Source organism: Mauremys reevesii, linkage group 4, assembly GCF_016161935.1.
Source record: "Mauremys reevesii isolate NIE-2019 linkage group 4, ASM1616193v1, whole genome shotgun sequence".
NCBI lineage: Eukaryota > Metazoa > Chordata > Testudines > Geoemydidae > Mauremys > Mauremys reevesii.
The window spans coordinates 147,633,711-147,660,200 of NC_052626.1; the positions used below are offsets into that span (position 1 = coordinate 147,633,711).

The 26,490-nt window shown below is 44.1% G+C and overlaps 3 protein-coding genes across 3 annotated transcripts; all 3 read right to left on the reverse strand.

Annotated features, from left to right (window-relative positions):
- Positions 1-689: 689 nt before the first annotated feature.
- Positions 690-1,634, reverse strand: LOC120403480 (olfactory receptor-like protein OLF1). The gene has a single exon (XM_039534552.1). The coding sequence runs from the start codon at positions 1,626-1,628 to the stop codon at positions 690-692; it is 939 nt and encodes a 312-aa protein (XP_039390486.1). The 5' UTR covers positions 1,629-1,634.
- Positions 1,635-14,040: 12,406 nt separating this feature from the next.
- LOC120403436 (olfactory receptor 1044-like) lies at positions 14,041-14,979 on the reverse strand. Its single transcript, XM_039534505.1, has one exon. The coding sequence runs from the start codon at positions 14,977-14,979 to the stop codon at positions 14,041-14,043; it is 939 nt and encodes a 312-aa protein (XP_039390439.1).
- Positions 14,980-24,917: 9,938 nt separating this feature from the next.
- On the reverse strand, positions 24,918-25,871 carry LOC120403477 (olfactory receptor-like protein OLF1). Its single transcript, XM_039534548.1, has one exon. The coding sequence runs from the start codon at positions 25,863-25,865 to the stop codon at positions 24,918-24,920; it is 948 nt and encodes a 315-aa protein (XP_039390482.1). The 5' UTR covers positions 25,866-25,871.
- Between the last annotated feature and the right edge of the window lie 619 nt (positions 25,872-26,490).

A 26,490-nucleotide genomic window follows, 5' to 3' on the forward strand; every position in this document is an offset into this window, starting at 1 on the left:
AGTAAAATGGATTTATTTGGGGTTTAGATCCCATTGGGAGCTGTCTGTCTGCGTCCTGGAGACAGGTATCCTGGTGACCTGGTTTCAGTCTAGATCTGCAGTTTTGGGGACGTGACCCAGACCATGGGTCTGTGTTGCAGCAGGCTAGCATGTCTGGCTCAGCAAGACAGGGTTCTAGAGGCCCAGGCTGGCAGGGAAAACGGGATCAGACGTAATTTCAGCAAATGAGCTGACAGTTCCAATGGGGGTCTCTGTGACCGAACCCATCACATTATGCACTTGGGTTTCCTGCATTTCCAGAAAGCATCCCAGCCCCTGACTGATGTGCTCTTCCAGTCTGGGTTGCTCCCAATCTCTCCTTTCAAACTTGTTCTAATGGGGATAACTAATTAAATAACCATTGGAACAGAGAGATGAAGTTGAGCATCTCACCCTCTGGGTGGGTGCCCCTTGCCACCAGCTTATAGAATCAATCTCTCTTTCTAGACCTGTGATTCTTCCCATATTTTGTCCACTGATCTCATTTGGGGCCCGCAGAACTTGTTGAAATACAAACAAATTAAAAATAATAACAATACAATAATGAACAACACTCCCACGAGCTCTGCAAAATTATATAGCAATGGGCTGGGAATTGAATTCACCTGTTTCCACTCCCCATCACTAAACCAGTACAGAGTTAAACAGATTCAGGAATTGGTTAGGAGTTTATTTATTGCTCTCCTCAGGGCGTCCTTCACCTCCGTGTTCCTCAGGCTGTAGATGAGGGGGTTCAACATGGGGATCACCACCGTGTAAAACACTGAGGCTACTTTGTCTATGTCCATGGAATAGCTGGAGGGGGGACGTAAATACATGAAGAGGAGGGTGCCAAAATACAGGGCCACAGTAGTCAAGTGGAAAGAGCAGGTGGAGAAGGCTTTGCGCCGGCCCTCGGCAGAGCGGATCTGCAGGATGGTGGAGATGATATAGACATAGGAGAGGAGGACAGTTACAAGGCTGCTCACTGTAATGCAGCTCATAAAAACATACATCACAATCTCATTGATGCGTGTGTCAGAACAGGAGAGCGCCAGCAGCGGGGGGATGTCACAGAAGAAATGATTGATGATGTTGGAGCTGCAGAATGACAGCCGAAATGTAAAACACGTGTATATCATTGAATCCACAAACCCCACAGCATACACCAAAGTCACCAGCCGTTTACAAAGCTGCCTGGACATGGTGACTGTATAGAGCAGCGGGTTACAGATGGCCACATAACGGTCATATGCCATCACAGCCAGCAAGAGGCTCTCAGCATCTCCAAAAGCAATAGAGAGAGACACTTGCACAGCGCAGGCAGTGTAAGAAATGCTTTTCCTCTCGGCTAAGAAATTCAGCAGCAACTTAGGGGAAATTGTCGAGGAATAGCAGAGGTCACAGAAAGACAAATTTCTGAGGAAAAAGTACATGGGGGTGTGGAGTCGGGGGTCAGTTGTGATTAACAAGATCATCCCCCCATTCCCCACCAGGGTGATACTATAAATCAGTAGGAACACCACAAATAGGGGGATCTGCAGCTCCGGACGATCTGTCAGTCCTGAGAGAATGAACTCAGTCGCCTCCGAGTGATTTCCCATTTCCATCTCCTCTGAACAGAGATCAGGCAGCTACAGAGATCTGGGCAGATGGATTGTGTGGAAAACTTGTCCCTTCTCTGTAATGAAGTAAGTGAAGATAAAGGGAGATCAGTCTCTAAATGGACATCAGTATCTGCTCAGAGAAGGGCTTAGTCCACAGAGCCAGATGTTCACAGCTGGTCATTCCAGTTGTTCAATAAAATACACACTGCGTAAATCCAATGACATACAGTTTAATCATGCCCCACACACAAACACTCCTATGCACTAATCTGAGCAGCAAACTGTGAGTTGTGACTCCACTGTAAGAGAATCAGGGTGAAAATTGTCTCAGTCTGAAGAAATTATTTGTTAACTCAAAAAGGGGTGAGAGTAGAGGAGTGTCAAACTTTCTACCCTCTTTGGGCAAAGGGAGCTCTGTGACTTGGCAGGTCGGGTTGGGGTAAAGTTGCTTACTGTGCTAATTAAGCTTTTGGGCCTTTACTTTAGCCTGTATGAAAACCCAGTGACATAGTGGAAAGCACTGGCTTCAGTGACTATGTAATTGCCTATATTTTCCAAGCAAGGAGGTTGCTCCTTTAGCTGAAGGGATAGGAGTTGGGGCTGAGGCTTTTAGTGCTGGAGGTCTTCAATTCAATACCCGCTGATCCCCATGGTGTCCATATGTGTGTGTGACTGTAATTCAGGACAATCACACCTACCTGCTGAGAAGAGAGACAGATGTGTTGGTGTTTCCTCATCGATAGAAACTGCCAGTTTGGTGCATTCAGGAAGTTTTATACTAAGATGTGTGATCTGTGGGACATGAGTCTGGAAGCAACTGGGAATACCTGAGCTCAGAGAGCCATGAGACCTAATTAATGCATTCAGTGAACCAAAGCCACGCTCGGTATAATTGGTGCCCTGGGGATTAATTAGTCCCACTCTTTCCTACTGTGTTATTAAATGATGCAATTTTTACCCTAGTCACAGAAATGGGTGGCAGGTTTTTAGAAATTTTGGTGGTGCCCAGAACCCACCCCCCCAACTCTGCCCACCCCAAAATCCACCCCCACCTGCCTAAGGATCTGGAAGGGGGGTTGGGTAAGGGAAGGAGGTGCAGGTTCTGGGCTCGGGATTAGAGTGCAGGAAGGGTGCATGGTGCAGGCTCTGGGATTTAGTTTGGGTGCTGGGTGCAGGCTCCAGGCTGGGGCAGGGGGTAGGTGTGCAGGAGGGGGTGAGGGGTGCAGGCTCTGAGATGGAGTTTAAGAGTGGGAGGTGGTGCAAAGGGAGAGAGTGTGGGCTTTGGGAGGGAGTTTGATGGCAGGAGGGTGTGTGTGGGAAGGGGGAGGGGTGCACACTCTGGGAGGGAGTTTGGGGGTGGGAGATGGTGCAGGGGTGAAGGCTGTGGGGCTGAGGATGAGGGTTCATGATGCAGGAGGGGGCTCAGAGCCGGGGCAGAGTATTAGGGTCCAGGGGGATGAGGGTTCTGGCTGGGGCTGAGGATTAGGGTGTGGCGGGATGAGGGCTCTGGCTGGGGATGAGGGGTTTGGGGCATTGAAGAGGCTCAGGGCTAGGGCGGAAGGGAAGGGTAAGGGCATTCTGCCTTGCCAATATTGGAGGGGGTCTCTAGGACCCTGGGGCACCACAAAAGAATATAATCCTGCCGCCTATGGTTTTGCTAAAAACATAATATTTCTGTTTGGAAATACCACTGGGTTGCATCAGATATCACACACCACCAATCTCTTCCATAGGCCAGGCTCCCAGGCTGGACTACATCCCCCATGATGCATGATGGTCTCTCCTCTTGCTGAACTGCCCTGGAACATCATCAGAGTCCCAAAGCCATGGTTTAGGGAGGAGGGGAGTTTGGTATATTGATGGAAATCTTATAATTTCCAGGGAAACGATAATTTTAGTGAAAAAAATAGTTGAATTGAAAATCCAATTTCCCATCAAAAAAACTTCTCAAGAAAAAATTTCAACCAGTCTTAGCAACAAGTCTGGAATCAAAGGAACAGAAATTTAGATACAGGTGAAATGTACTAATTGTTTCAGAATCACCTCATTGTTCCAACCCCAATAGGTGAAACGTAAAACCTGTAAGACATGTAAGAGTACTTCAGATTATCTATCTATCTATCTATCTATCTATCTATCTATCTATCTATCTATCTATAGGATGCCAATCACCATGGTATTCTATGTCCTTCCCTTGCTAAGATACTTTCCAAAGTTACTCCCATCATTGTGCAGATTGAATGTTGTTATCTGCAGCACCAATATTGAGGTCATTTTTTGTGCATACTAAACCTAGATATAATATATATATTTAAAAATTCATGGGTATGGAGGAAGAAGAAGAAAGAATATTAAAACAAGGGATAATTAACAAGCTCACGATGCTTATTTAATATGAAAACAAATAAAAAGAAAATTAACCCTGCCCTTGGAGTACATGTATTTTATCATCCTAAAACTATACCTGAGAGTAAAGATCTGGCCTTAATGGTTTCCAATACCTCTCCCCAAACAAATGCTAAAAATTAATAGAAATCACTTCTCAGGCTGAGGCTGGGAAGGAGGGACATCAGTCAGTGGCAGTCGCAGCCCTGGAGCTGGAGAGAGTCACATCCCTTTCCAGCCGGCACAGCCCTGCATGTTCCGATTTTCCCTCACTCCATATCTCACCCCACCGCTCTGCCACCTACTCCTTATTCCTCTCAAGGCCACCACTTCATCTGACGCATGCATTCTCTCCACGGTCCAGGTGCATGGCACTTTTCTCCCTCGTGCATGGCCATCCATATAGTCCTTAGGGGGAACTATGGAAATTACCCTTCTGAATGGAATCAGTATTATAAAAATGGCATATTGGATGGTGGTAGTGCAGGTTTTGACAGATAAGATGAAGATGAAGATCTTGATTTTTATGGTTTCACACCCAAAGAGTAGACTTCACCTTTCTATGCAAATACCTTTTATTTCATGGGAAAAGAGCCATTCGAGAATTAAAAATAGTAAATTCCCCGTGAAAGAGGGGACAATTTATTTTTCGTGCCCTTCCCTGCTGGGATCTCTTCAGTGCATGGCCAGGGATTTCATCTTGTGAAATGACCCAGTTGGGACACTAACAGCTCCTGTGCATTGCAAATATCCATTCTCTTCCTACAGGTCTCAGGACTTGGTTGCTTTTGAAATACAGATGAGCCCTTCCTGCACAATCTCTTTCAATGAGATGTACCTAGTGGCATCCTCTTGTCCCTTCCCAGCAACCTGGTGAAGCTAGGGAAGAGAGAATGTGCATACTCCCCTGCCTTCTAGTGACATCACACAGGTGGACGGGGCATCATTAGACCTACATTCCTCAACTTGTGCCCACTAAGAATGTTCAGGGCTTCTCTGCACTATGCCTAGGTCTGGTGGATATTGCTAGACTTGCCTAAAGAGGTAACCATAGCATGGACACTACCCATTAGACCACACCCCCTGCTGATGTAAATGGATGCCTCTCCCTGGGAATCATTGGGCCAGATTCACAGATGGTATAAACCGACTAGCTCCATTGACGCCAAAGGGCCAGATTTTCAATTCATGTGAATCTGAGCACGTTTTGAATCATGAATGGGACCACGTACCAAAAGACAATCACTTGACATCTTTAAATCAAGACTGGATCATTCTCTAAGAGAGATGTTCTAGTTTTAATTTGTGGCCAAAGTTCTATGCCCTGTGTTAGCCAATGGTCAGACTAGAAATCATGAATCTATGGAAAATCTGTGTCACTTCAATGAAGTTAATGAGCCAATCCCCAGGTGGTGTAAATTGACAAAGCTTCATATAAGTCAATGGCCCAGATCCCTCATTGGTGTCAATCACTGTAGCTCCATTGAACTCCTGGCTGGCTAAAGCAAACTGCAGCACCATGGACAGCTCAGAACTGGCAAGGACTGCGGGAGTGAGATGGGATTCCTGGCTGGCTGATCGGCCTGAACCTACATTTGCCCTGAGGTAAAAGTGAAGCATGAGTCAGGGCTGGGGCTATATGGTAGTAGCCCAAGGGAGCTGAAAGCAGTTTAGTTAATGGGACACAGTGATGTGTGGCTGCTGTTTTTAGGGTCCCTGGGCTGGGACCTGGAGTAGTGGTTAGGCCACGAAGGAAGTGGCTTCAATTGGAAAACAGTAAAAGGGATCAAACTACTTAATGGCCCATCTGGAGTGCTAGGCCCAGAAGGACCCAGAAAAGACAAAACCGTTGCCTCCAGGGAGGAAGCCCTGAGGGTATGGTCAAATACCAGGTCTGGGATTGTTTATACACTATGGACACATGCAACCAGAAGGGGTGCTTGTGAGAGGTGGGTGCCACACTGTTACAGACCCCTACAGTCATCAAAGGGGTCCCTTAGAGATTGTCCTAACAGCAATGCCTTGTCCATACCCAGAAACCTGGTCAAGCTAGGGAAGAGAGAATGTGCATTATCCCCCTGCCCTCTAGTGATGTCACACAGGAGGGTGGGGCTTCAATGAAAGCTGCTTCATTCCTGAACAGAATGGGGAATTTTTCACTTCTTTAAACATCTCCCCAAAATGTAGGGCTGTGTTCAACCCTTAATGAATGAGAGCAGAGGGATTTATGTCAAATCTAGCAGGCATCATTGATGGAGCAGCACTGGGTCTACTGAATTTGGCCCCTATTCTAGGTCCCTTTGGAAGACCTTTTTCATGAACTGTCTGGGATGTGGAGGTAGATCCAGACTTCACAGAGATCAGACCAGAAGTTAACAAGATTCCAATCCATGTTAACCCTCCACAGGTGGGTCCCCAGGTTATGTACCAATTGGGAACAGGTTAAACACGCTATGAGCCATTGCTGTATGTAACACCTGTATTGATGAAATGAAAAGTATTGTTAAAGGGTATTTTACCATCCTCTTTGCAACAAATAAAGAAAAGAGATATAGTAGGCAAGGTACTTGGAGGAGTAGGAGCCGGACTTGGATTGATTAACACTCTTGATCAGAACCTCCTCAGTAAAAGAATAGGGGAGCTAGGTTATGATGCATCAACATTATCGGAACCATTGTCATCAACATTGATGAGGTTCGGAACTACCAAATTTGATATTGTGGATATAATTTCTTATTGGCTAAACATCCAAGAACAAGACAACCTACAAGTACTGGGGGGACTCAGCATTTTACAATCGAATCTGTCTGAGGCACTTACCTGCATAGAGGCTCAACAATGGTTATTGAATGTGGCAAAATCCATCATAAGAGAGAGTTTAAAAGGAAATGTGCCCCTGGAATTAAACAGAATAATTTAAAGTAACTCTAATGATTTTGAGAAAAGTCATTCTGAATGGTGGAAACTTGTTAATTGTATCTACTGTTCCCATAATAAAACCTTTACAGCCCTTGTGCTTACCTTAAAGTCCACTGTAGAGGAAAATATTAATCCTCTAATTCCTCAGGGAATTTTCGCCAATAGATCTGATACCCATGGAGGAAACTAAATGGGTGCACCTTAAGGACAAAAAGTATAAACCTATTCATCTACAAGCATGCATGGAACAAAAAGGATTGGTATATACTTGTACCTCAGGTATATGGGAGGAGGCTCATGTATGTTTAAATTCTTTATCGGGGACATACAATTATGAATTACACAACCATTCACTGGACAACAAGTCGGCCATAGTACAGGTGGGCAAACATTGTATTTGTATAAGAAGTTTATGTCCAATGTTTGTTGTAAACAAGTTTTATAATAAAACCAATAATTTCATGGCAAATATGTGTTTATGTAAAGTATTCAGTTTAACAGGATGTGATATGAACCTAACATTGCATGACATAGAATCAGAAGTTATCCAATCAGAATACCGATTAGAGTAGTATATAGAGCCCATATATATTGGAGCCAATTTGGAAGCTATTAAAAAGTTTTTGCATCACAAACAGCTCACCTACTACATTAACAACCTGAGAACAGAAGGCTTAACAACTTTGCTTACAGTCCGTCATTCTGTAAATAAAATTAAAAGGATCCCTAAGAAGGTGAAAGAGGAATCTACTCAGTTACATTGATGGGTAGGTATCTTCACCACTAATGTAGGTGAAGCTCATGCAGCCTGGATTATTATGTTTCATCCAATTATGGTACTCTTGATTACTCAGTTTCTTTTAATTATATATGTGGTTATATTAAATGACTTCTTATGTAAGCTCAGAAAAGTTAAAAGGAGATCTAGACAGATTCCCTTTGGCATCTCTGTTTTAAATACCCTGTAGATGCTTGGCTATTATGTTGCTTGTGAGTCTTATACATATATATGCATTGTTCTGTTGATACTTATTGTTATTATCATTCTACATTATATCAAGGTTGTTTGGAACCTTTTATCCTTGGTTAAGTAAAAAGGCCCCAAGAAGGGGATATGTTGGGTGTGTTTTGTTTTAGTGTTATAGTCTGTTAAAATATGTATATATTAAATCCAATATGTAGTTTGTAAATATATAGAAGCAATCCAAGATGGAGTTTGAACTGCCATCTTTTGACCGCCATCTTGTTGTTTACTGTTATCATGATCCAGTCATAACTAGCTCCAACTGGTTTTTCCCGCCACTGGCAACTCCAAGGGCAATTTTACCTCAGATCGTTTCCCGCCTTTTCTGGGACTGTACCATATTTTCCCGCCACTAAAGGCATAAAGGGACTGAACTCACCGACAAGTGGCGCAGTCCATCTCAGTGACTGCATGCGCAGTTCAGGCCTTCACAGCACCAGTGCATCATTGAAGGGCAGCACCGTTCCTGAGGCGAAGAGAAAGGGAAGACGATGTTCCATCGTACCTGCTCCTGTCCCTATGTTGTCAGCACGTCTGTGGCTACGGCTAAGTCCAGGACCTTCACTCATTGGGTAACTAGAACCCACAGAGGAAGAGCACTGGAGAGTCCCTCGATGGATGTCTCAGGGTGGAAGAAGCAACCGAAACCCCCTGGTGATGTTGTACCCCCTGGTGATGATAAATAGGGTTTTCTCAGTTGTGGGTTTATATGTGCTATTGCCAGGGTGATTTGTATTTTGGGCCTGAGCTTCATGCTCCTGTTTTAAAGCTGAAGTTTCACTAGCGGTTTTTCATATTGTTTATCTAGTTGCTGTTTATTCACAATTATCCCTTCCCTGATTTGTAAATTTATCCCCCAATACACTTACTTACTTGTTGTTTTTACCTTTACTTCGTGTCAGTTTTTATTATTTGCACTTCACATAAGGAAGAGAGAGGTAGATCTGTGCACCAGTCCAACGGTGACAGACACGGCAGAGGGTGGGTCTGCTCTTCTGAGTAAAAGGGGATTGTTTTTTATATCTCGATATCTGAACCACTATACATCTAGAGTTACCTTGGCTCCCCTTTGAGGCAGCACAAGGATATCGTGGTCATCACCTATCCCCAAGGAGATCCATGGTAGGCCCAGTGATGACTCTTGCCTTCTTTACTGTGGTTTGTGAAATTATCTCACGGTGTGCAGGCTTGGCAGGCTGGCTGGTCAGTGCAGGTGGTGCCCCCTTCTCCTGCCCCTTGCCAACCAGTGAGTGCATTCAGTATTTATTTGTATTACTAGGAAAAAACACTGTGCCCACCCTTGTACCTCCATGCTCAGGCCTCATACTCATCCCTCCCTCTTTCTATTGCCAGATTCAGAGATTCCAGGGGCAGTCCTCACTGAACACCAAGGTCAGGGCAGGCTGCAAAAGGAGGAAAAAAAAGGTTGCTTAATAATAGGTGCTTCTCTGCTGCATCATCTCTGTAAATGCTGAAAAAAAAATCTCTGAGCAAAGCTCTGAGCATGCCTCATCCTTTTTTTTTTTTTTTTTTTTATTTTTCATATATACATATGATTATGTATGATATGTATATCTATGATAATATATCTCTCTATCTATCTGATCTAGTAGATCTATATTCTATATTATATCGTATGTATCATTCTATATATTATTATATATATTGACTATATACTTTGTTGACTTTTAAGTTTAAGTAGCCAGTAGGTTCAGCTTCTTCTTGAGAGAAGAGAGAAGTCGCAAAGTGCCCAGAATACAATATTTAAGCTACAAGTTTGAAGTGAAAACGCCAGTTCACATCTGACCTTTCCTGGGAATGTGCATCAGCCTGTAGAGCTGAGCTGAATGAATGGACAGACATGACTTGCCCACTCCCAACTCCAAATCTGGAGCTGGATTCTGATAGGGATGGGGGGGGGGTTCCACACACACAAGAGAGAGAGACTACACAAGCCTGTGAACTCTCTCTTTTGTCTTCAGCTGGCACAAAAGATAGCCTCTCCACCCCAAGGAGATGCCTGAAAGAAGCTGGAACAAAGGACAGTAACTACAGATGTATGAGTGATTGAAGGATCCAGATTAGGAGAAAATCTAGTTTGTGAAAGAGGTTTATTGGAACATCTCTGAGGGCGAGATTTACCTGCATTTAGTTTTTACCGTATTAGGCTTAGACTTGCGTGTTTTATTTCATTTTGTTTGGTAATTTACTTTGTTCTGTCTGTTATTACTTGGAACTGCTTAAATCCTACTTTTGTATTTAATAAAATCACTTTTTGCTTATTTATTAACCCAGAGTATGTTTTAATACCTGGGGGGAAAACAGCTGTGCATCTCTCTCTATCAGTGTTATAGAGGGCGAACAATTTATGAGTTTACCTCGTATAAGCTTTATACACAGTAAGACAGATTTATTTGGGGTTTGGACCCCATTGGGAGCTGGGTATCTGAGTGCTAGTGACAGGAGCACTTCATAAGCTGTTTTCAGTTAAGCCTGCAGCTTGTGGAGGACGTGGTTCAGACTTGGATCTGTGTTTGCAGCAGGCAAGCGTGTCTGGTTCAAACACGCTGACAGGGAAAACAGGCTCAGAGGTAGTCTAGGCACATCCGGTGGCAGTCCCAAACAGGTTTTCTGACCCAGCCCATCACACAAAGTTTAGGAATAAAATTGCAAAACAATGTGGCAGGGGCGGGGGGAATAGGACAAGAACCGATGGACTTTAATTGCAGCAAGGGGAGGTTAGGTTGGACATTAGGAAAAACATCCCAACAGTACTTGAATAACTTGCCCAAGAAGGTCGTGGAATCTCCATCGTTGGAGATTTTTAAGAGCAGATTAGACAAACTGCTGCCAGGGATGATCTAGATAATACTTCGAACTGCCATGAGTGCAGGGGACTGGACTAGACGACCTCTCAAGGTCCCCTCCAGTCCTATGATTCTATGATCTGACAAGGAGCCCTGCACTGGGAGGAGAGGGGATGCCAGCCTGAGCAGTGGGCAGGGCGAGGGACACACACCTGCCTAAACTTGACATTCAGCTCCACTGTACCCCGCACCACATACACACATATAGTGCCCACTACGCACCAAACACACACACACGCAGTGTGCCCACTACACACACAGAGCCTGACACTGAGCAAAATCAGAATACAGAATAATCTCTACTGGGAAACTGGGACAGCTGGAATATTTCCAATTAGCTGAACAAAAAAAACCCAAAGGGGATTCTGATACCGTGGCAGGGAAATAGGACTAGATTTCCCAACTGGACTTTTCCATCGGCAGCTTCTCGGATGCCTGGTTTATGCTTAAAAATTAGATCAACAGAGCTCTGTCACACAGGGCAGGGAAACTTTTCACACCATGTGCAAGACAGTTAGCTTGTACTGACCTTCGGTGCAATTTTTCCATTGACCTAGCTACTGCCTATCGGAGATGTGGATTAACTACGTCGAAGGAAAAACCCTTTCATCAATGTGTAAACATCTACACTATGGGGCTGCTGCACACCATAGCTGAGTCAATGTAATGGCTTTAGTATAGACATTCCCGGAATCAGTTGGGGTGTTTTCCTCCTTCCTATTAAAGCTTTTTGCTCTCCTTTTCCAGTCACTCTTCTCCCTCCCTTGATAAAGCTCTTTCCTTCTTTTGATAGATAAATATGTTCAGAAGTGTTAAGATTTCTCCTCTCAGAATAATTCCTTCCTTCACCTCCAATGAATGGCTCACTGTCATTTCAATTAAAGGTGAAATGCTTTGAAATTGATTTATTTGCCAATGACTTGGTGGTACCTCTTTGTTTTTCCTCCCTTCGCTTACAATGAGTTGAGGACGGAAGCAATACCAGCTCAGAACCCTAAAATCAGACTTGGAGATGAGTCTTCCCCGTTTGCTAACCACACCAAATGTTACCCTTAATATTTCTGTACCTGATTCTTTGGGCAGCAGAGGTTAAATTTGGCTTTGATGACTTTGAGATTTGCTCCCTGGAGCATCTTTGCTCCTGGGATAACAGGTGTATAGAGCACATTTCCTTAGGGAAATGGAACACAGAGGGCCAGATCATCAGCTGGTCTGGATCTCTGGCTCTCCAGTGAGGTCTTTTTAATATGATACAAAATTCAGGTGACTGTATTCCACTTTATTTGGTGGTCACTTCTTCAAATGTCTCTTTAAGTAAATTCCCAGCATTGGAACGAAAAGGTGCCTAGAAATGGGTGAATTTCTTCTGGACTAATAATTAATGTCAAAACCAATACCGTTTGGATTGACCTGAAACTATTCACAAATATGATACAAATGCTCCTAATAGCTTTCTCCCAAAACAATGTGAGTGTGTGCAGAGGGGAGGTTTTAGATGCTGGTCACAACACAGCCACTCTAGGAGGCAGTGGTGGTCTTTCCCTTTGTAATTTTTAGCCCAGTAATTGGGGTGTTCACCTATGAGGTGGGAGATCCAGGTTCACTTCCCCCTTCTGTCCAGAACTGGGCAAAGCTATGTGTACATTGCACTCCATATGCTTTATGAAAATATGCTTCTGAATATGACATAACTAGAATATGCTTTATGCTAAATGCCCCATGTAACATATCATTAGAAAGGTTGTAATCTACTAAATGTGTTCATCTTATTTCTTTACATGGATTATTTCTATGTCTGAAGTTAGGAGAATAAGATGTAAACGTGTATTATTGATGTAGACATATTAAGTGGAGGCCATTAAAGGTGCTTCAGAATCAATGAACTGTGAATGGTTCTGTTTACCTGCAAGTCTCTGTAGGCCAATTTAGGAAGAATGGAGACCGGAGTCTTACAGTGACATGTGACCATGTCACCAGATACTGGAATCCATCTTGAAGCTGGTACTTTTCCAGAGGGGGGTGGAATACCAAAGAAGGGTTTTCTATATAAAGAGGGAGAAGTTCTATATAAAGTTCTATATAAAATGTGAGAAGCAAACAATGAGTGTCTTCAGCTGAGACAGCCTCCCCAGTGTGCATTGATACGTGCAAGCACCTGGAAACAAAGACTCTAACCACAGGGGTGGGGGACAATTTCTGACCTGGGTCCAGCCTTTTCTATCTGACCTGAGAAGGATTTTACCTGAAGTAACAACTGGGGTGAGAAGTTAACATCTGTAACTGATTTCTGAGTGTATTAATCTTAAACTTGCGTGTTTTGCTTTATTTTACTTTGTGATTTACTCTGTTCTATCTGTTACTACTTAAAACCACTTAAATGCTTCTTTTTATACTTAATAAAATCACTTTAGTTTAATTATAAACTCAGTGTAAGTAATTGTTACTTGGGGGGCAAACAGTGGTGCATATCTCCCTTGCAGTTATATAGAAGGTGAACATTTATCAATTTACCCTGTATAAGAGTCATACAGAGTAAAATGGATTTATCTGGGGTTTAGATCCCTTTGGGAGCTGTCTGTCTGCATCCTGGAGACAGGTATCCTCCTGAGCTAGTTTCAGTCTAAATCTGCAGTTTTGGGGGCGTGAGCCAGACCATGGGTCTGTGTTGCAGCAGGCTAGCATGTCTGGCTCAGCAAGACAGGGTTCTGGAGGCCCAGGCTGGCAGGGAAAACGGGATCAGATGTAATTTCAGCACATCAGCTGACAGTCCCAATGGGGGTCTCTGTGACCGAACCCATCACATTATGCACTTGGGTTTCCTGCATTTCCAGAAAGCATCCCAGCCCCTGAGTGATGTGCTCTTCCAGTCTGGGTTGCTCCCAATCTCTCCTTTCAAACTTGTTCTAACGGGGATAACTAATTAAATAACCATTGGAACAGAGAGATGAAGTTGAGCATCTCACCCTCTGGGTGGGTGCCCCTAGCCACTAGCTTATAGAATCAATCTCTCTTTCTAGACCTGTGATTCTTCCCATATTTTGTCCACTGCTCTCATTTTGGGCCCGCAGAACTTGTTGAAATACAAATAAATTAAAAATAATAACAACACAATAATGAACAACACTCCCACGAGCTCTGCAAAATTACATTGCAATGGGCTGGGAATTGAATTCACCTGTTTCCACTTGCCATCACTAAACCAGTACAGAGTTAAACAGATTCAGGAATTGGTTAGGAGTTTATTCATTGCTCTCCTCAGGGCGTCCTTCACCTCCGTGTTCCTCAGGCTGTAGATGAGGGGGTTCAACATGGGGATCACCACCATGTAAAACACTGAGGCTACTTTGTCTGTGTCCATGGAATAGCTGGAGGTGGGACGTAAATACATGAAGAGCAAGGTGCCAAAATACAGGGCCACAGCAGTCAAGTGGAAAGAGCAGGTGGAGAAGGCTTTGCGTCGCCCCTCGGCGGAGCGGATCTGCAGGATGGTGGAGGCGATATAGACATAGGAGAAAAGGACAGTCACAAGGCTGCTCACTATAATGAAGCTCATAAAAACAAACATCACAATCTCATTGACGCGGGTGTCAGAGCAGGAGAGCGCCAGCAGTGGGGGGATGTCACAGAAGAAATGATTGATGATGTTGGAGCTGCAGTATGACAGCCGAAATGTAAAACACGTGTATATCACTGAATCCACCATGCCCACAGCGTATGCCCCAACCACCAGCTGTTTACAAAGCTGCCTGGACATGGTGACTGTATAGAGCAGCGGGTTACAGATGGCCACATAACGGTCATACGCCATCACGGCCAGTAAGAGGCACTCAACATCTCCAAAAGCAATAGAGAGATACAATTGCACAGCACAGGCAGTGTAAGAAATGTTTTTCCTCTCGGCTAAGAAATTTTGCAGCATCTTAGGAGAAATTATCGAGGAATAGCAGAGGTCACAGAAAGACAAATTACTGAGGAAAAAGTACATGGGGGTGTGCAGTCGGGGGTCAGTTGTGATTAACAAGATCATCCCCCCATTCCCCACCAGGGTGATACTATAAATCATTAGGAACACCCCAAAGAGGGGGACCTGCAGCTCCGTACGATCTGTCAGTCCTGAGAGAATGAACTCAGTCGCCTCCGAGTGATTTCCCATTTCCATCTCCTCTGAACAGAGATCAGGCAGCTACAGAGATCTGGGCAGATGGATTGTGTGGAAAACTTGTCCCTTCTCTGTAATGAAGTAAGTGAAGATAAATGGAGATCAGTCTCTAAATGGACATCAGTATCTGATCAGAGAAGGGCTTAGTCCCCAGAGCCAGATGTTCACAGCTAGTCATTCCAGTTGTTCAATAAAATACACACTGCGTAAATACAATGACATACAGGTTAATCATGCCCCACACACAAACACTCCTATGCACTAATCTGAGCAGCAAACAGTGAGTTGTGACTCCGCTGTAAGAGAATCAGGGTGAAAATTGTCTCAGTCTGAAGAGATTATTTGTTAACTCAAAAAGGGGTGAGAGTAGAGGAGTGTCAATCTTTCCACCCTCTTTGGGCAAAGGGAGCTCTGTGACTTGGCAGGTCGGGTTGGGGTAAAGTTGCTTACTGTGCTAATTAAGCTTTTGGGCCTTTACTTTAGCCTGTATGAAAACCCAGTGACATACTGGAAAGCACTGGCTTCAGTGACTATGTAATTGCCTATAGTTTCCAAGCAAGGAGGTTGCTCCTTTAGCTGAAGGGATTGGAGTTGGAACTGAGGATTTTAGTGCTGGAGGTCTTGAATTCAATACCCGCTGATCCCCATGGTGTCCATGTGTGTATGTGACTGTAATTCAGGACAATCACACCTACCTGCTGAGAAGAGAGAGACAGATGTGTTGGTTTTTCCCCATCAATAGAAACTGCCAGTTTGGTGCATTCAGGAAGTTTTATACTGAGATGTGTGATCTGTGGGACATGAGTATGGAAGCAACTGGGAATACCTAAGCTCAGAGAGCCATAAGACCTAATTAATGCATTCAGTGAACCAAAGGCACCCTTGGTGTAATTGGTGCCCTGGGGATTAATTAGTCCCACTCTTTCCTACTGTGTTATTAAATGATGCAATTTTTACCCTAGTCTCAGAAATGGGTGGCAGGTTTGTAAAAATTTTGGTGGTGCCCAGAACCCACCCCCCAATTGCGCCCACCCCAAAACCCACCTCCACCTGCCTAAGGCTCTGGGAGGGGGGTTAGGTGGGGGAAGGAGGTCTGGGGTGCAGGCTCTTGGCTGGGGATTAGGGTGCAGTAAGGGTGCATGGTGCAGGCTCTGGGATTTAGTTTGGGTGCTGAGTGCAGGCTTCAGGCTGGGATAGGGTGTAGGTGTTCAGGAGGGGGTGAGGGTTGCAAGCTCTGGGATGGATTTTGGGGGTGGGAGGTGGTGCAAAGGGAGAGAGTGCAGGCTTTGGGAGGGAGTTTGAGGGCAGGAGGGGGGATGTGGGAAGGGGGAGGGGTGCACACTCTGGGAGGGAGTTTGGGGATAGGAGAGGGTGCAGGGGTGAGGGCTGTGAGGCTGAGGATGAGGGTTCATGATGCAAGAGGGGGCTCAGGGCTGGGGCAGAGTATTAGGGTGCAGGGGGATGAGGGCTCTGACTGGGGCTGAGGATTAGGGTGCGGGGGGATGAGGGCTCTGGCTGGGGATGAGGGGTTTGGGGCATTGAAGAGGCTCAGGGCTAGGGCTGAAGGGAAGGGTAAGGGCAGTCTGCCTTGCCAATATTGGTGGGGGTCACTAGGACCCTGGGGCACCACAAAAGAATATAACCTGCCGCCTATGGTTACAGAGTATGAGGTTAGGAGTATATTTCATCCTGCTGTTTTCAATGCAACCCGTGTACTATGTAGAGCTGATCCACAAAGGGGGGTTGTTTTTGGAGACTGAAAGCTTTTTGCTAAAAACATAATATTTCAGTTCGGAAATACCACTGGGTTGCATCAGATATCACACACCACCAATCTCTTCCATAGGCCAGGCTCCCAGGCTGGACTACATCCCCCATGATGCATGATGGTCTCTCCTCTTGCTGAACTGCCCTGGAACATCACCAGAGTCCCAAAGCCATGGTTTAGGGAGGAGGGGAGTTTGGTATATTGATGGAAATCTTATAATTTCCAGTGAAACGATAATTTTAGTGAAAAAAATAGTTGAATTGAAAATCCAATTTCCCATCAAAAACACTTCTCAAGAAAAAATTTCAACCAGTCTTAGCAACAAGTCTGGAATCAAAGGAACAGAAAGTTAGATACAGGTGAAATGTACTAATTGTTTCAGAATCACCTCATTGTCCCAACCCCAATAGGTGAAACGTAAAACCTGTAAGATATGTAAGAGTACTTCAGATTATCTATCTATCTATCTATCTATCTATCTATTCATAGGATGCCAATCACCATGGTATTCTATGTCCTTCCTTTGCTAAGTTACTTTTCAAAGTTACTCCCATCATTGTGCAGATTGAATGTTGTTATGTGCAGCACCGATATTGAGGTCATTTATTGTGCATACTAAACCTAGATATAATATATATCTTTAAAAGTTCATGGGTATGGAGGAAGAAGAAGAAAGAATATTAAAACAAGGGATAATTGACAAGCTTACAATGCTTATTTAATATGAAAACAAATAAAAAGAAAATTAACACTGCCCTTGGAGTACATGTATTTTATCATCCTTTCTAACAACTCAAGCTAGTAAACACAACAAAATGTGCTGTACTGAAAACAGCTATATAAATAAATCAAAGTCATTATGTTCATTAAGTAAAACACCTAGCACCCCCACTAAACCTATGAGTCAATGGGAGTACTCTGAAAAGCCAAAACTATACCTGAGAGTAAAGATCTGGCCTTAATGGTTTCCAATACCTCTCTCTAAACAAATGCTAAAAATTAATAGAAATCACTTCTCAGGCTGAGGCTGGGAAGGAGGGACATCTGTCAGTGGCAGTCGCAGCCCTGGAGCTGGAGAGAGTCACGTCTCTTTCCAGCCGGCACAGCCCTGCGTGTCCCAATTTTCCCTCACTCCATATCTCACCCCACCGCTCTGCCACCTACTCCTTATTCCTCCCAAGGCCACCACTTTATCTGACGCATGCACTCTCCACGGTCCAGGTGCATGGCACTTTTCTCCCTCGTGCACGGCCATCCATATACTCCTTAGGGGGAACTATGGAAATTACCCTTCTGAATGGAATCAGTACAATAAAAAAGGCATATTGGATGGTGGTAGTGCAGGTTTTGACAGATAAGATGAAGATGAAGATCTTGATTTTTATGGTTTCACACCCAAAGAGTAGACTTCACCTTTCTATGCAAATACCTTTTATTTCATGGGAAAAGAGCCATTCGAGAATGAAAAATAGTAAATTCCCCATGAAAGAGGGGACAATTTAATTTCTGTGCCCTTCCCAGCTGGGATCTCTTCAGTGCATGGCCAGGGATTTCATCTTGTGAAATGACCCAGTTGGGACACTAACAGCTCCTGTGCATTGCAAATATCCGTTCTCTTCCTACAGGTCTCAGGACTTGGTTGCTTTTGAAATACAGATGAGTCCTTCCTGCACAATCTCTTTCAATGAGATGTACCTAGTGGCATCCTCTTGTCCCTTCCCAGCAACCTGGTGAAGCTAGGGAAGAGAGAATGTGCATACTCCCCTGCCTTCTAGTGACATCACACAGGTGAACGGGGCATCATTAGACCTACATTCCTCAACTTGTGCCCACTAAGGATGTTCAGGGATTCTCTGCACTGTGCCTAGATCTGGTGGATATTGCTAGACTTGCCTTAAGAGGTAACCATAGCATGGACACTACCCATTAGACCACACCCCCTGCTGCTGTAAATGGATGCCTCTCCCTGGGAGTCATTGGGCCAGATTCACAGATGGTATAAACCGACTAGCTCCATTGAAGCCAAAGGGCCAGATCTTCAACTCATGTGAATCTGAGCACGTTTTGAATCATGAATGGGACCACGTACCAAAAGACAATCACTTGACATCTTTAAATCAAGACTGGATCATTCTCTAAGAGAGATGTTCCAGTTTTAATTTGTGGCCGAAGTTCTATGTCCTGTGTTAGCCAACGGTCAGACTAGAAATCATGAATCTATGGAAAATCTGTGTCACTTCAATGAAGTCAATGAGCCAATCCCTAGGTGGTGTAAATTGACAAAGCTTCATAGAAGTCAATGGCCCAGATCCCTCATTGGTGTCAATCATTGTAGCGCCATTGAACTCCTGGCTGGCTAAAGCAAACTGCAGCACCATGGACAGCTCAGAACTGGCAAGGACTGCGGGAGTGAGATGGGGCTCCTAGCTGGCTGATAGGCCTGAACGTACATTTGCCCTGAGGTAAAAGTGAAGCATGAGTCAGGGCTGGGGCTATATGGTAGTAGCCCAAGGGAGCTGAAAGCAGTTTAGTTAATGGGACACAGTGATGTGTGGCTGCTGTTTTTAGGGCCCCTGGGCTGAGACCTGGAGTAGTGCTTAGGTCACGAAGGAAGTGGCTTCAATTGGAAAACAGTGAAAGAGATCAAACTACTTAATGGCCCATCTGGAGTGCTAGGCCCAGAAGGACCCACAAAAGACAAAACCGTTGCCTCCAGAGAGGAAGCCCTGAGGGTATGGTCAAATACCAGGTCTGGGACTGTTTATACACAATGGACACATGCAACCAGAAGGGGTGATTGTGAGAGGTGGGTGCCACACTGTTACAGACCCCTAAAGTCATCACAGGAGTCCCTTAGAGATTGTCCTAACAGCAATGCCTTGTCCATACCCAGAAACCTGGTCAAGCTAGGGAAGAGAGAATGTGCATTATCCCTCTGCCCTCTAGTGATGTCACACACGAGGGTGGGGCTTCAATGAAAGCTGCTTCATTCCTGAACAGAATGGGGAATTTTTCACTTCTTTAAACATCTCCCCAAAATGTAGGGCTGTGTTCATCCCTTAATGAGTGAGAGCAGAGGGATTTATGTCAAATCTAGCAGGCATCATTGATGGAGCAGCACTGGGTCTACTGAATTTGGCCCCTGTTCTAGGTCCCTTTGGAAGACCTTTTCATGAACTGTCTGGGATGTGGAGGTAGATCCAGACTTCACAGAGATCAGACCAGAAGTTAACAAGATTCCAATCCATGTTAACCCTCCACAGGTGGGTCCCCAGGTTATGTACCAATTGGGAACAGGTTAAACACGCTATGAGCCATTGCTGTATGTAACACCTGTATTGATGAAATGAAAAGTATTGTTAAAGGGTATTTTACCATCCTCTTTGCAACAAATAAAGAAAAGAGATATAGTAGGCATGGTGCTTGGAGGAGTAGGAGCCGGACTTGGATTGATTAACACTCTTGATCAGAACCTCCTCGCTAAAAGAATAGGGGACCTAGGTTACGATGCATCAACATTATTGGAGTCATTGTCATCAACATTGATGAGGTTCAGAACTACCGAATTTGATAACGTGGATATCCTTTCTTATTGGCTAAACATCCAAGAACAAGACAACCTACAAGTACTGGGGGGACTCGGCATTTTACAATCGAATCTGTCTGAGGCACTTACCTGCATAGAGGCTCAACAATGGTTATTGAATGTGCCAAAATCCATTTTAAGAGAGAGTTTAAAAGGAAATATGCCCATGGAATTAAACAGAGTAATTTAAAGTAACTCTAATGATTTTGAGAAAAGTCATTCTCAATGGTGGAAACTTGTTAATTGTACCTAGTATTCCCATAATAAAACCATTACAACCCTTGTGCTTACCTTGAAGTCCACTGTAGAGGAAAACATTAATCCTCTAATTCCTCAGGGAATTTTCACCAATCGATCTGATACCCATGGAGGAAACTAAATGGGTGCACCTTAAGGACAAAAAGTATAAACCTATTCATCTACAAGCATGCATGGAACAAAAAGGATTGGTATATACTTGTACCCCGGGTATATGGGAGGAGGCTCATGTATGTTTAAATTCTTTATCGGAGACATGCAATTATGAATTACACAACCATTCACTGGACAACAAGTCGGCCATAGTACAGGTGGGCAAACATTGTATTTGTATAAGAAGTTTATGTCCGATGTTTGTTGTAAACAAGTTTTATAATATAACCAATAATTTCATGGCAAATATGTGTTTATGTAAAGTATTCAGTTTAAGAGGATGTGATATGAACCTAACATTGCATGACATAGAATCAGAAGTTATCCAATCAGAATACCGATTAGAGTAGCATATAGAGCCCATATATATTGGAGCCAATGTGGAAGCTATTCAAAAGTTTTTGCATCACAAACAGCTCACCTACTACATTAACAACCTGAGAACAGAAGGCTTAACAACTTTCGTTACAGTCCATCATTCTGTAAATAAAATTAAAAGGATCCTTAAGAAGATGAAAGATGAATCTACTCAGTTACATTGGTGGGTAGGTATCTTCACCACTAATGCAGGTGAAGCTCATGAAGCCTGGATTATCATGCTTCATCCAATCATGGTACTCTTGATTACTCTGTTTCTTTTAATTATATATGTGGTTATATTAAATGTCTTCTTATGTAAGCTCTGAAAAGTTAAAAGGAGATCTTTGAAATATCTGTTTTAAATACCCTGTAGATGCTTGCCTATTATGTTGCTTGACAATCTTATACATCTATATACATTGTTCTGTTTATACTTATTGTTATTATCATTCTACATTATATCAAAGTTGTTTGGGACCTTTTATCCTTGGTTAAGTAAAAAGGCCCCAAGGAGGGGATATGTTGGATGTGTTTTGTTTTAGTGTTATAGTCTGTTATGTATATATTAAATCCAATATGTACTTTCTAAATATATAGCAGCAATCCAAGACGGAGTTTGAACTGCCATCTTGTGACCGCCATCTTGTTGTTTACTGTTATCATGATCCAATCATAACTAGCTCCAACTGGTTTTTCCCGCCACTGGCAACTCCAAGGGGAATTTTACCTCAGACCATTTCCTGCCTTTTCTGGGACTGTACCATATTTTCCCGCCACTAAAGGCATAAAGGGACTGAACTCACCGACAAGTGGTGCAGTCCATCCCAGTGACTGCATGCGCAGTTCAGGCCTTCACAGCACCAGTGCATCATTGAAGGGCAGCACCGTTCCTGAGGCGAAGAGAAAGGGAAGACGGCGTTCCATCGTACCTGCTCCTGTCCCTGGGTACAACATCACCAGAGGGTTTCGGTCGCTTCTTCCACCCTGAGACATCCATCGAGGGACTCTCCAGTGCTCCTCCTCTGTGGGTTCTAGTTACCCAATGAGTGAAGGTCCTGGACTTAGCCGTAGCCACAGACGTGCTGACAACATAGGATGATAAATAGGGTTTTCTCAGTTGTGGGTTTATATGTGCTATTGCCAGGGTGATTTGTGTTTTGGGCCGGAACTTCATGTTCCTGTTTTAAAGCTGAGGTTTCACTGGGGGTTTTTCATATTGTTTTTCTAGTTACTGTTTATTCACAATTATCCCTTCCCTGATTTGTAAATTTATCCCCCAATACACTTACTTACTTGTTGTTTTTACCTTTACTTAGTGTCAGTTTTTATTATTTGCACTTCACATAAGGAAGAGAGAGGGAGATCTGTGCACCAGTCCAGCGGTGACAGACACGGCAGAGGGCGGGTCTGCTCTTCTGAGTAAAAGGGGATTGTGTTTTACATCTCGATATCTACACCACTATACATCTAGAGTTACCTTGGCTCCCTTTGAGGCAGCACAAGGATATTGTGGTCATCACCTATCCCCAAGGAGATCCATGGCAGGCCCAGTGATGACTCTTGCCTTCTTTGCAATGGTAGCAGAAATTATCCCCCACGGGTGTGCAGGCTTGGCTGGTATTATCAGTGCTCCAGGGCATGTTGGTGCCCCTTTCTCCTAAGTGGTGCCAACCTGTGAGGTATTTCAGGGTTGATTGTATTACTAGGAAAACACTGTGCCCCTACTTCCTCTAGGAATCATGCTCATAACAGTTCCTCCTGATTTCTATGCCTCATGTGACCAAGCGGTTCCTGGGGCAGTCCTCACTGAAACCACCAATGTCAGGGCAGGCTGCAAAAAGGAGGTTATTCCCCAAACTGGTGCTTAATAGTGAAGATCTCTGCAGCATCTCTGTAAACACTGAACAAAAAATCTCTGAGCATGCCAGCTCCTTCCCGATTATCCTTTTGTAAATTTTATTTATTTCCTATATATGTTTTATGTGAGATATGCCATGTAACATATCTCTGCAAAAGTTATGATCTACTATATCTATTCATCCTATTTGCATGTATGTATCATTCTGTATTTGAAGTTATGACTATTGGCTATGTACTTATTTGACTTTAAGTAGCCTCAATGAAGCAGTTGATCAGCTTCTTGAGAAAAGACTATTCTCAGTAAGTGCCCAGTCAAGCAATATTTAAGCTAACAATGAAGTTTGAAAAACGCCAGTCCACATCTGAGCTTTCCTGGGAATGTGGCATCAGCCTGTAAGGAGCTGAATGATGCATGGACATGTGACTTGCCCATGTGACTCCAAAACTCCATCTTGGAGCTGGATTCTGCAGAGGAGAGGGGAAGAGGTTTCCACCCACAGGAGAGAGACTATACAAGCCCCTTGGGGAAGCCCTCCATTTTGTCTTCAGCTGGCACAAAAGATAGCCTCTCCACCCCAAGGAGATGCCTGAAAGAAACTGGAACAAAGGACAGTAACTACAGGTGTATGAATGATTGATGGATCCAGATTAGGAGAAAATCTAGTCAGTGAAAGAGGCTTATTGGAACATCTCTGAGGGCGAGATTTACCTGCATTTAGTTTTTACTGTATTAGGCTTAGACTTGTGTGTTTTATTTTATTTTGTTTGGTAATTTACTTTGTTCTGTCTATTACTTGGAGCCACTTAAATCCTACTTTTGTATTTAATAAAATCACTTTTTGCTTATTTATTAACCCAGAGTATGTTTTAATACCTGGGGGAGCAAACAGCTATGCATCTCTCTCTATCAGTGTTATAGAGGGCAAACAATTTATGAGTTTACCCTGTATAAGCTTTATACAGGGCAAAACAGATTTAATTGGGGTTTGGACCCCATTGGGAGCTGGGTGTCTGAGTACTGGTGACAGGAGCACTTCATAAGCTGTTTTCAGTTAAGCCTGCAGCTTGTGGAGGACGTGGTTCAGACTTGGATCTGTGTTTGCAGCAGGCAAGAGTGTCTGGTTCAAACAAGATGGCAGGGAAAACAGGCTCAGAGGTAGTCTAGGCACATCCGGTGGCAGTCCCAAACAGGTTTCTCTGACCCAGCCCATCACACAGAGTTTAGGAATAAAATTGCAAAACAATGTGGCAGGGGCGGGGGGAATAGCACAAGAACTGATGGACTTTAATTTCAACAAGGGGGGTTAGGTTGGACATTAGGAAAAACATCCCAACAGTACTTGAATAACTTGCCCAAGAAGACTGTGGAATCTCCATCGTTGGAGATTTTTAAGAGCAGGTTAGACAAAGTCCTGTGGGGGATGGTCTAGATAATACTTCGAACTGCCATGAGTGCAGGGGACTGGACTAGATGAGCTCTCGAGGTCCCTTCCAGTCCTATGATTCTACGAGCTCACAAGGAGCCCTGCACTGGGAGGAGGGGGAATGCCAGCCTGAGCAGTGGGCAGGGCGAGGGACACACACCTGCCTACACTTGACATTCAGCTCCACTGTACCCCGCACAACATACACACATTTAGTGCCCACTACGCACCACACACACACACACACACACACACACACACAGAGTGCCCACTGCACACACAGAGCTAGGTGGGTGCCCCTAGCTACCAGTTTACAGAATCAATCTCTCTTTCTGGACCTGTGATTCTTCCCGTATTATGTCCACTGATCTCAGTTAGGCCCTGCAGACCTTGTTGGAATGCAAACAAATTAAAAATAAGAACAATACAATCATGAACAACACTCCCACAGGCTCTGCAGAATTACATTGCAATGGGCTGGGAATTAAATTCACCTGTTTCCACTCCCCATCACTAAACCAGTACAGAGTTAAACAGATTCAGGAATTGTTAGGAGTTTATTCATTGCTCTCCTCACGGCGTCCTTCACCTCCATGTTCCTCAGGCTGTAGATGAGAGGGTTCAACATGGGGATCACCACCATGTAAAACACTGAGGCTACTTTGTCTGTGTCCATAGAATAGCTGGAGGTGGGACGTAAATACATGAAGAGGAGGGTGCCAAAAAGTAGGACCACAGAGGTCAAGTGGAAAGAGCAGGTGGAGAAGGCTTTGCGCCGGCCCTCAGCAGAGCGGATCCGCAGGACGGTCATAATGATATAGGCGTAGGAGAAGAGAAAAGTCACAAAGATGCTCACTGTCATGCAGCTCATAAAAACAAATATCACAATCTCATTGATGCGTGTGTCAGAACAGGAGAGCGCCAACAGTGGGGGGATGTCACAGAAGAAATGATTGATGATGTTGGAGCTGCAGAATGACAGCCGAAATATAAAACACGTGTGTATCATTGAATCCACAAACCCCACAGCGTACACAGCAGCCACCAGCTGTTTACAAAGCTGCCTGGACATGGTGACTGTGTAGTGCAGCGGGTTACAGATGGCCACATAACGGTCATACGCCATCACAGCCAGTAAAAGGCACTCAACATCTCCGAAAGCAATAGAGAGATACAGTTGCACAGCGCAGGCAGAGTAAGAAATGCTTTTCCTCTCGGCTAAGAAATTCAGCAGCAACTTAGGGGAAATTATTGAGGAATAGCAGAGGTCACAGAAAGACAAATTACTGAGGAAAAAGTACATGGGGGTGTGCAGTCGGGGATCAATCCTGATTAACAAGATCATCCCCCCATTCCCTACAAGGGTGACACCATAAATCACTAGGAACACCCCAAAGAGGGGGACCTGCAGCTCCGGACGATCTGTCAGTCCTGAGAGAATGAACTCAGTCACCTCCGAGTGATTTCCCTTTTCCATCTCCTCTGAACACAGATCAGGCAGCTATAGAGCTGTGGGCAGGTGGATGGTGCGGAAAACCTGTCCCTTCTCTGTAATGAAGTAAGCGAAGATAAATGGAGATCAGTTTCTAAATGGGAAGGGCTTAATTGACAGAGCTAGATGTTCAGAGCTGGTCATTCCAGTTGTTTGATAAAATACACACTGCATAAATTCAATGACATACAGGTTAATTATGCCCCACAGATAAACACTCCCATTCACTAATCCGAGCAGCAAGTAGTGACTTGTTACTCTGCTGTAAGAGAATCAGGGTGAAAATTGTCTCAGTCTGAAGAGATTGTTTGTTAGCTAAAGAACGGGTGAGAGTAAAGGAGTTTCAATCTTTCTACTGTCTTTGGGCAAGGGGAGCTCTGTGACTTCGCATGTTGGGTTGGCATAAAGTTGCTTACCGTGCTAATTAAGCTTTTTGGCATTTACTTTAGCCTGTATGAAAACCCAGAGATGCAATGGAAATCACTGGCTTCAGTGACTATGTAATTGCCTACTTTTTCCAACCAAGAAGGTCGTTCCTTTAGCTGAAGGGGTAGGAGTTGGGGCTGAGGCTTTCAGTGCTGGAGGTCGTGAATTCAATAACTGCTGATCA

What these genes read in the sequence shown, in the direction of transcription:
- LOC120403436 (XM_039534505.1), bottom strand. Translation starts at nt 14,979, where the DNA reads ATGGAAATGGGAAATCACTCGGAGGCGACTGAGTTCATTCTCTCAGGA.
- LOC120403480 (XM_039534552.1), bottom strand. Translation starts at nt 1,628, where the DNA reads ATGGAAATGGGAAATCACTCGGAGGCGACTGAGTTCATTCTCTCAGGA.
- LOC120403477 (XM_039534548.1), bottom strand. Translation starts at nt 25,865, where the DNA reads ATGGAAAAGGGAAATCACTCGGAGGTGACTGAGTTCATTCTCTCAGGA.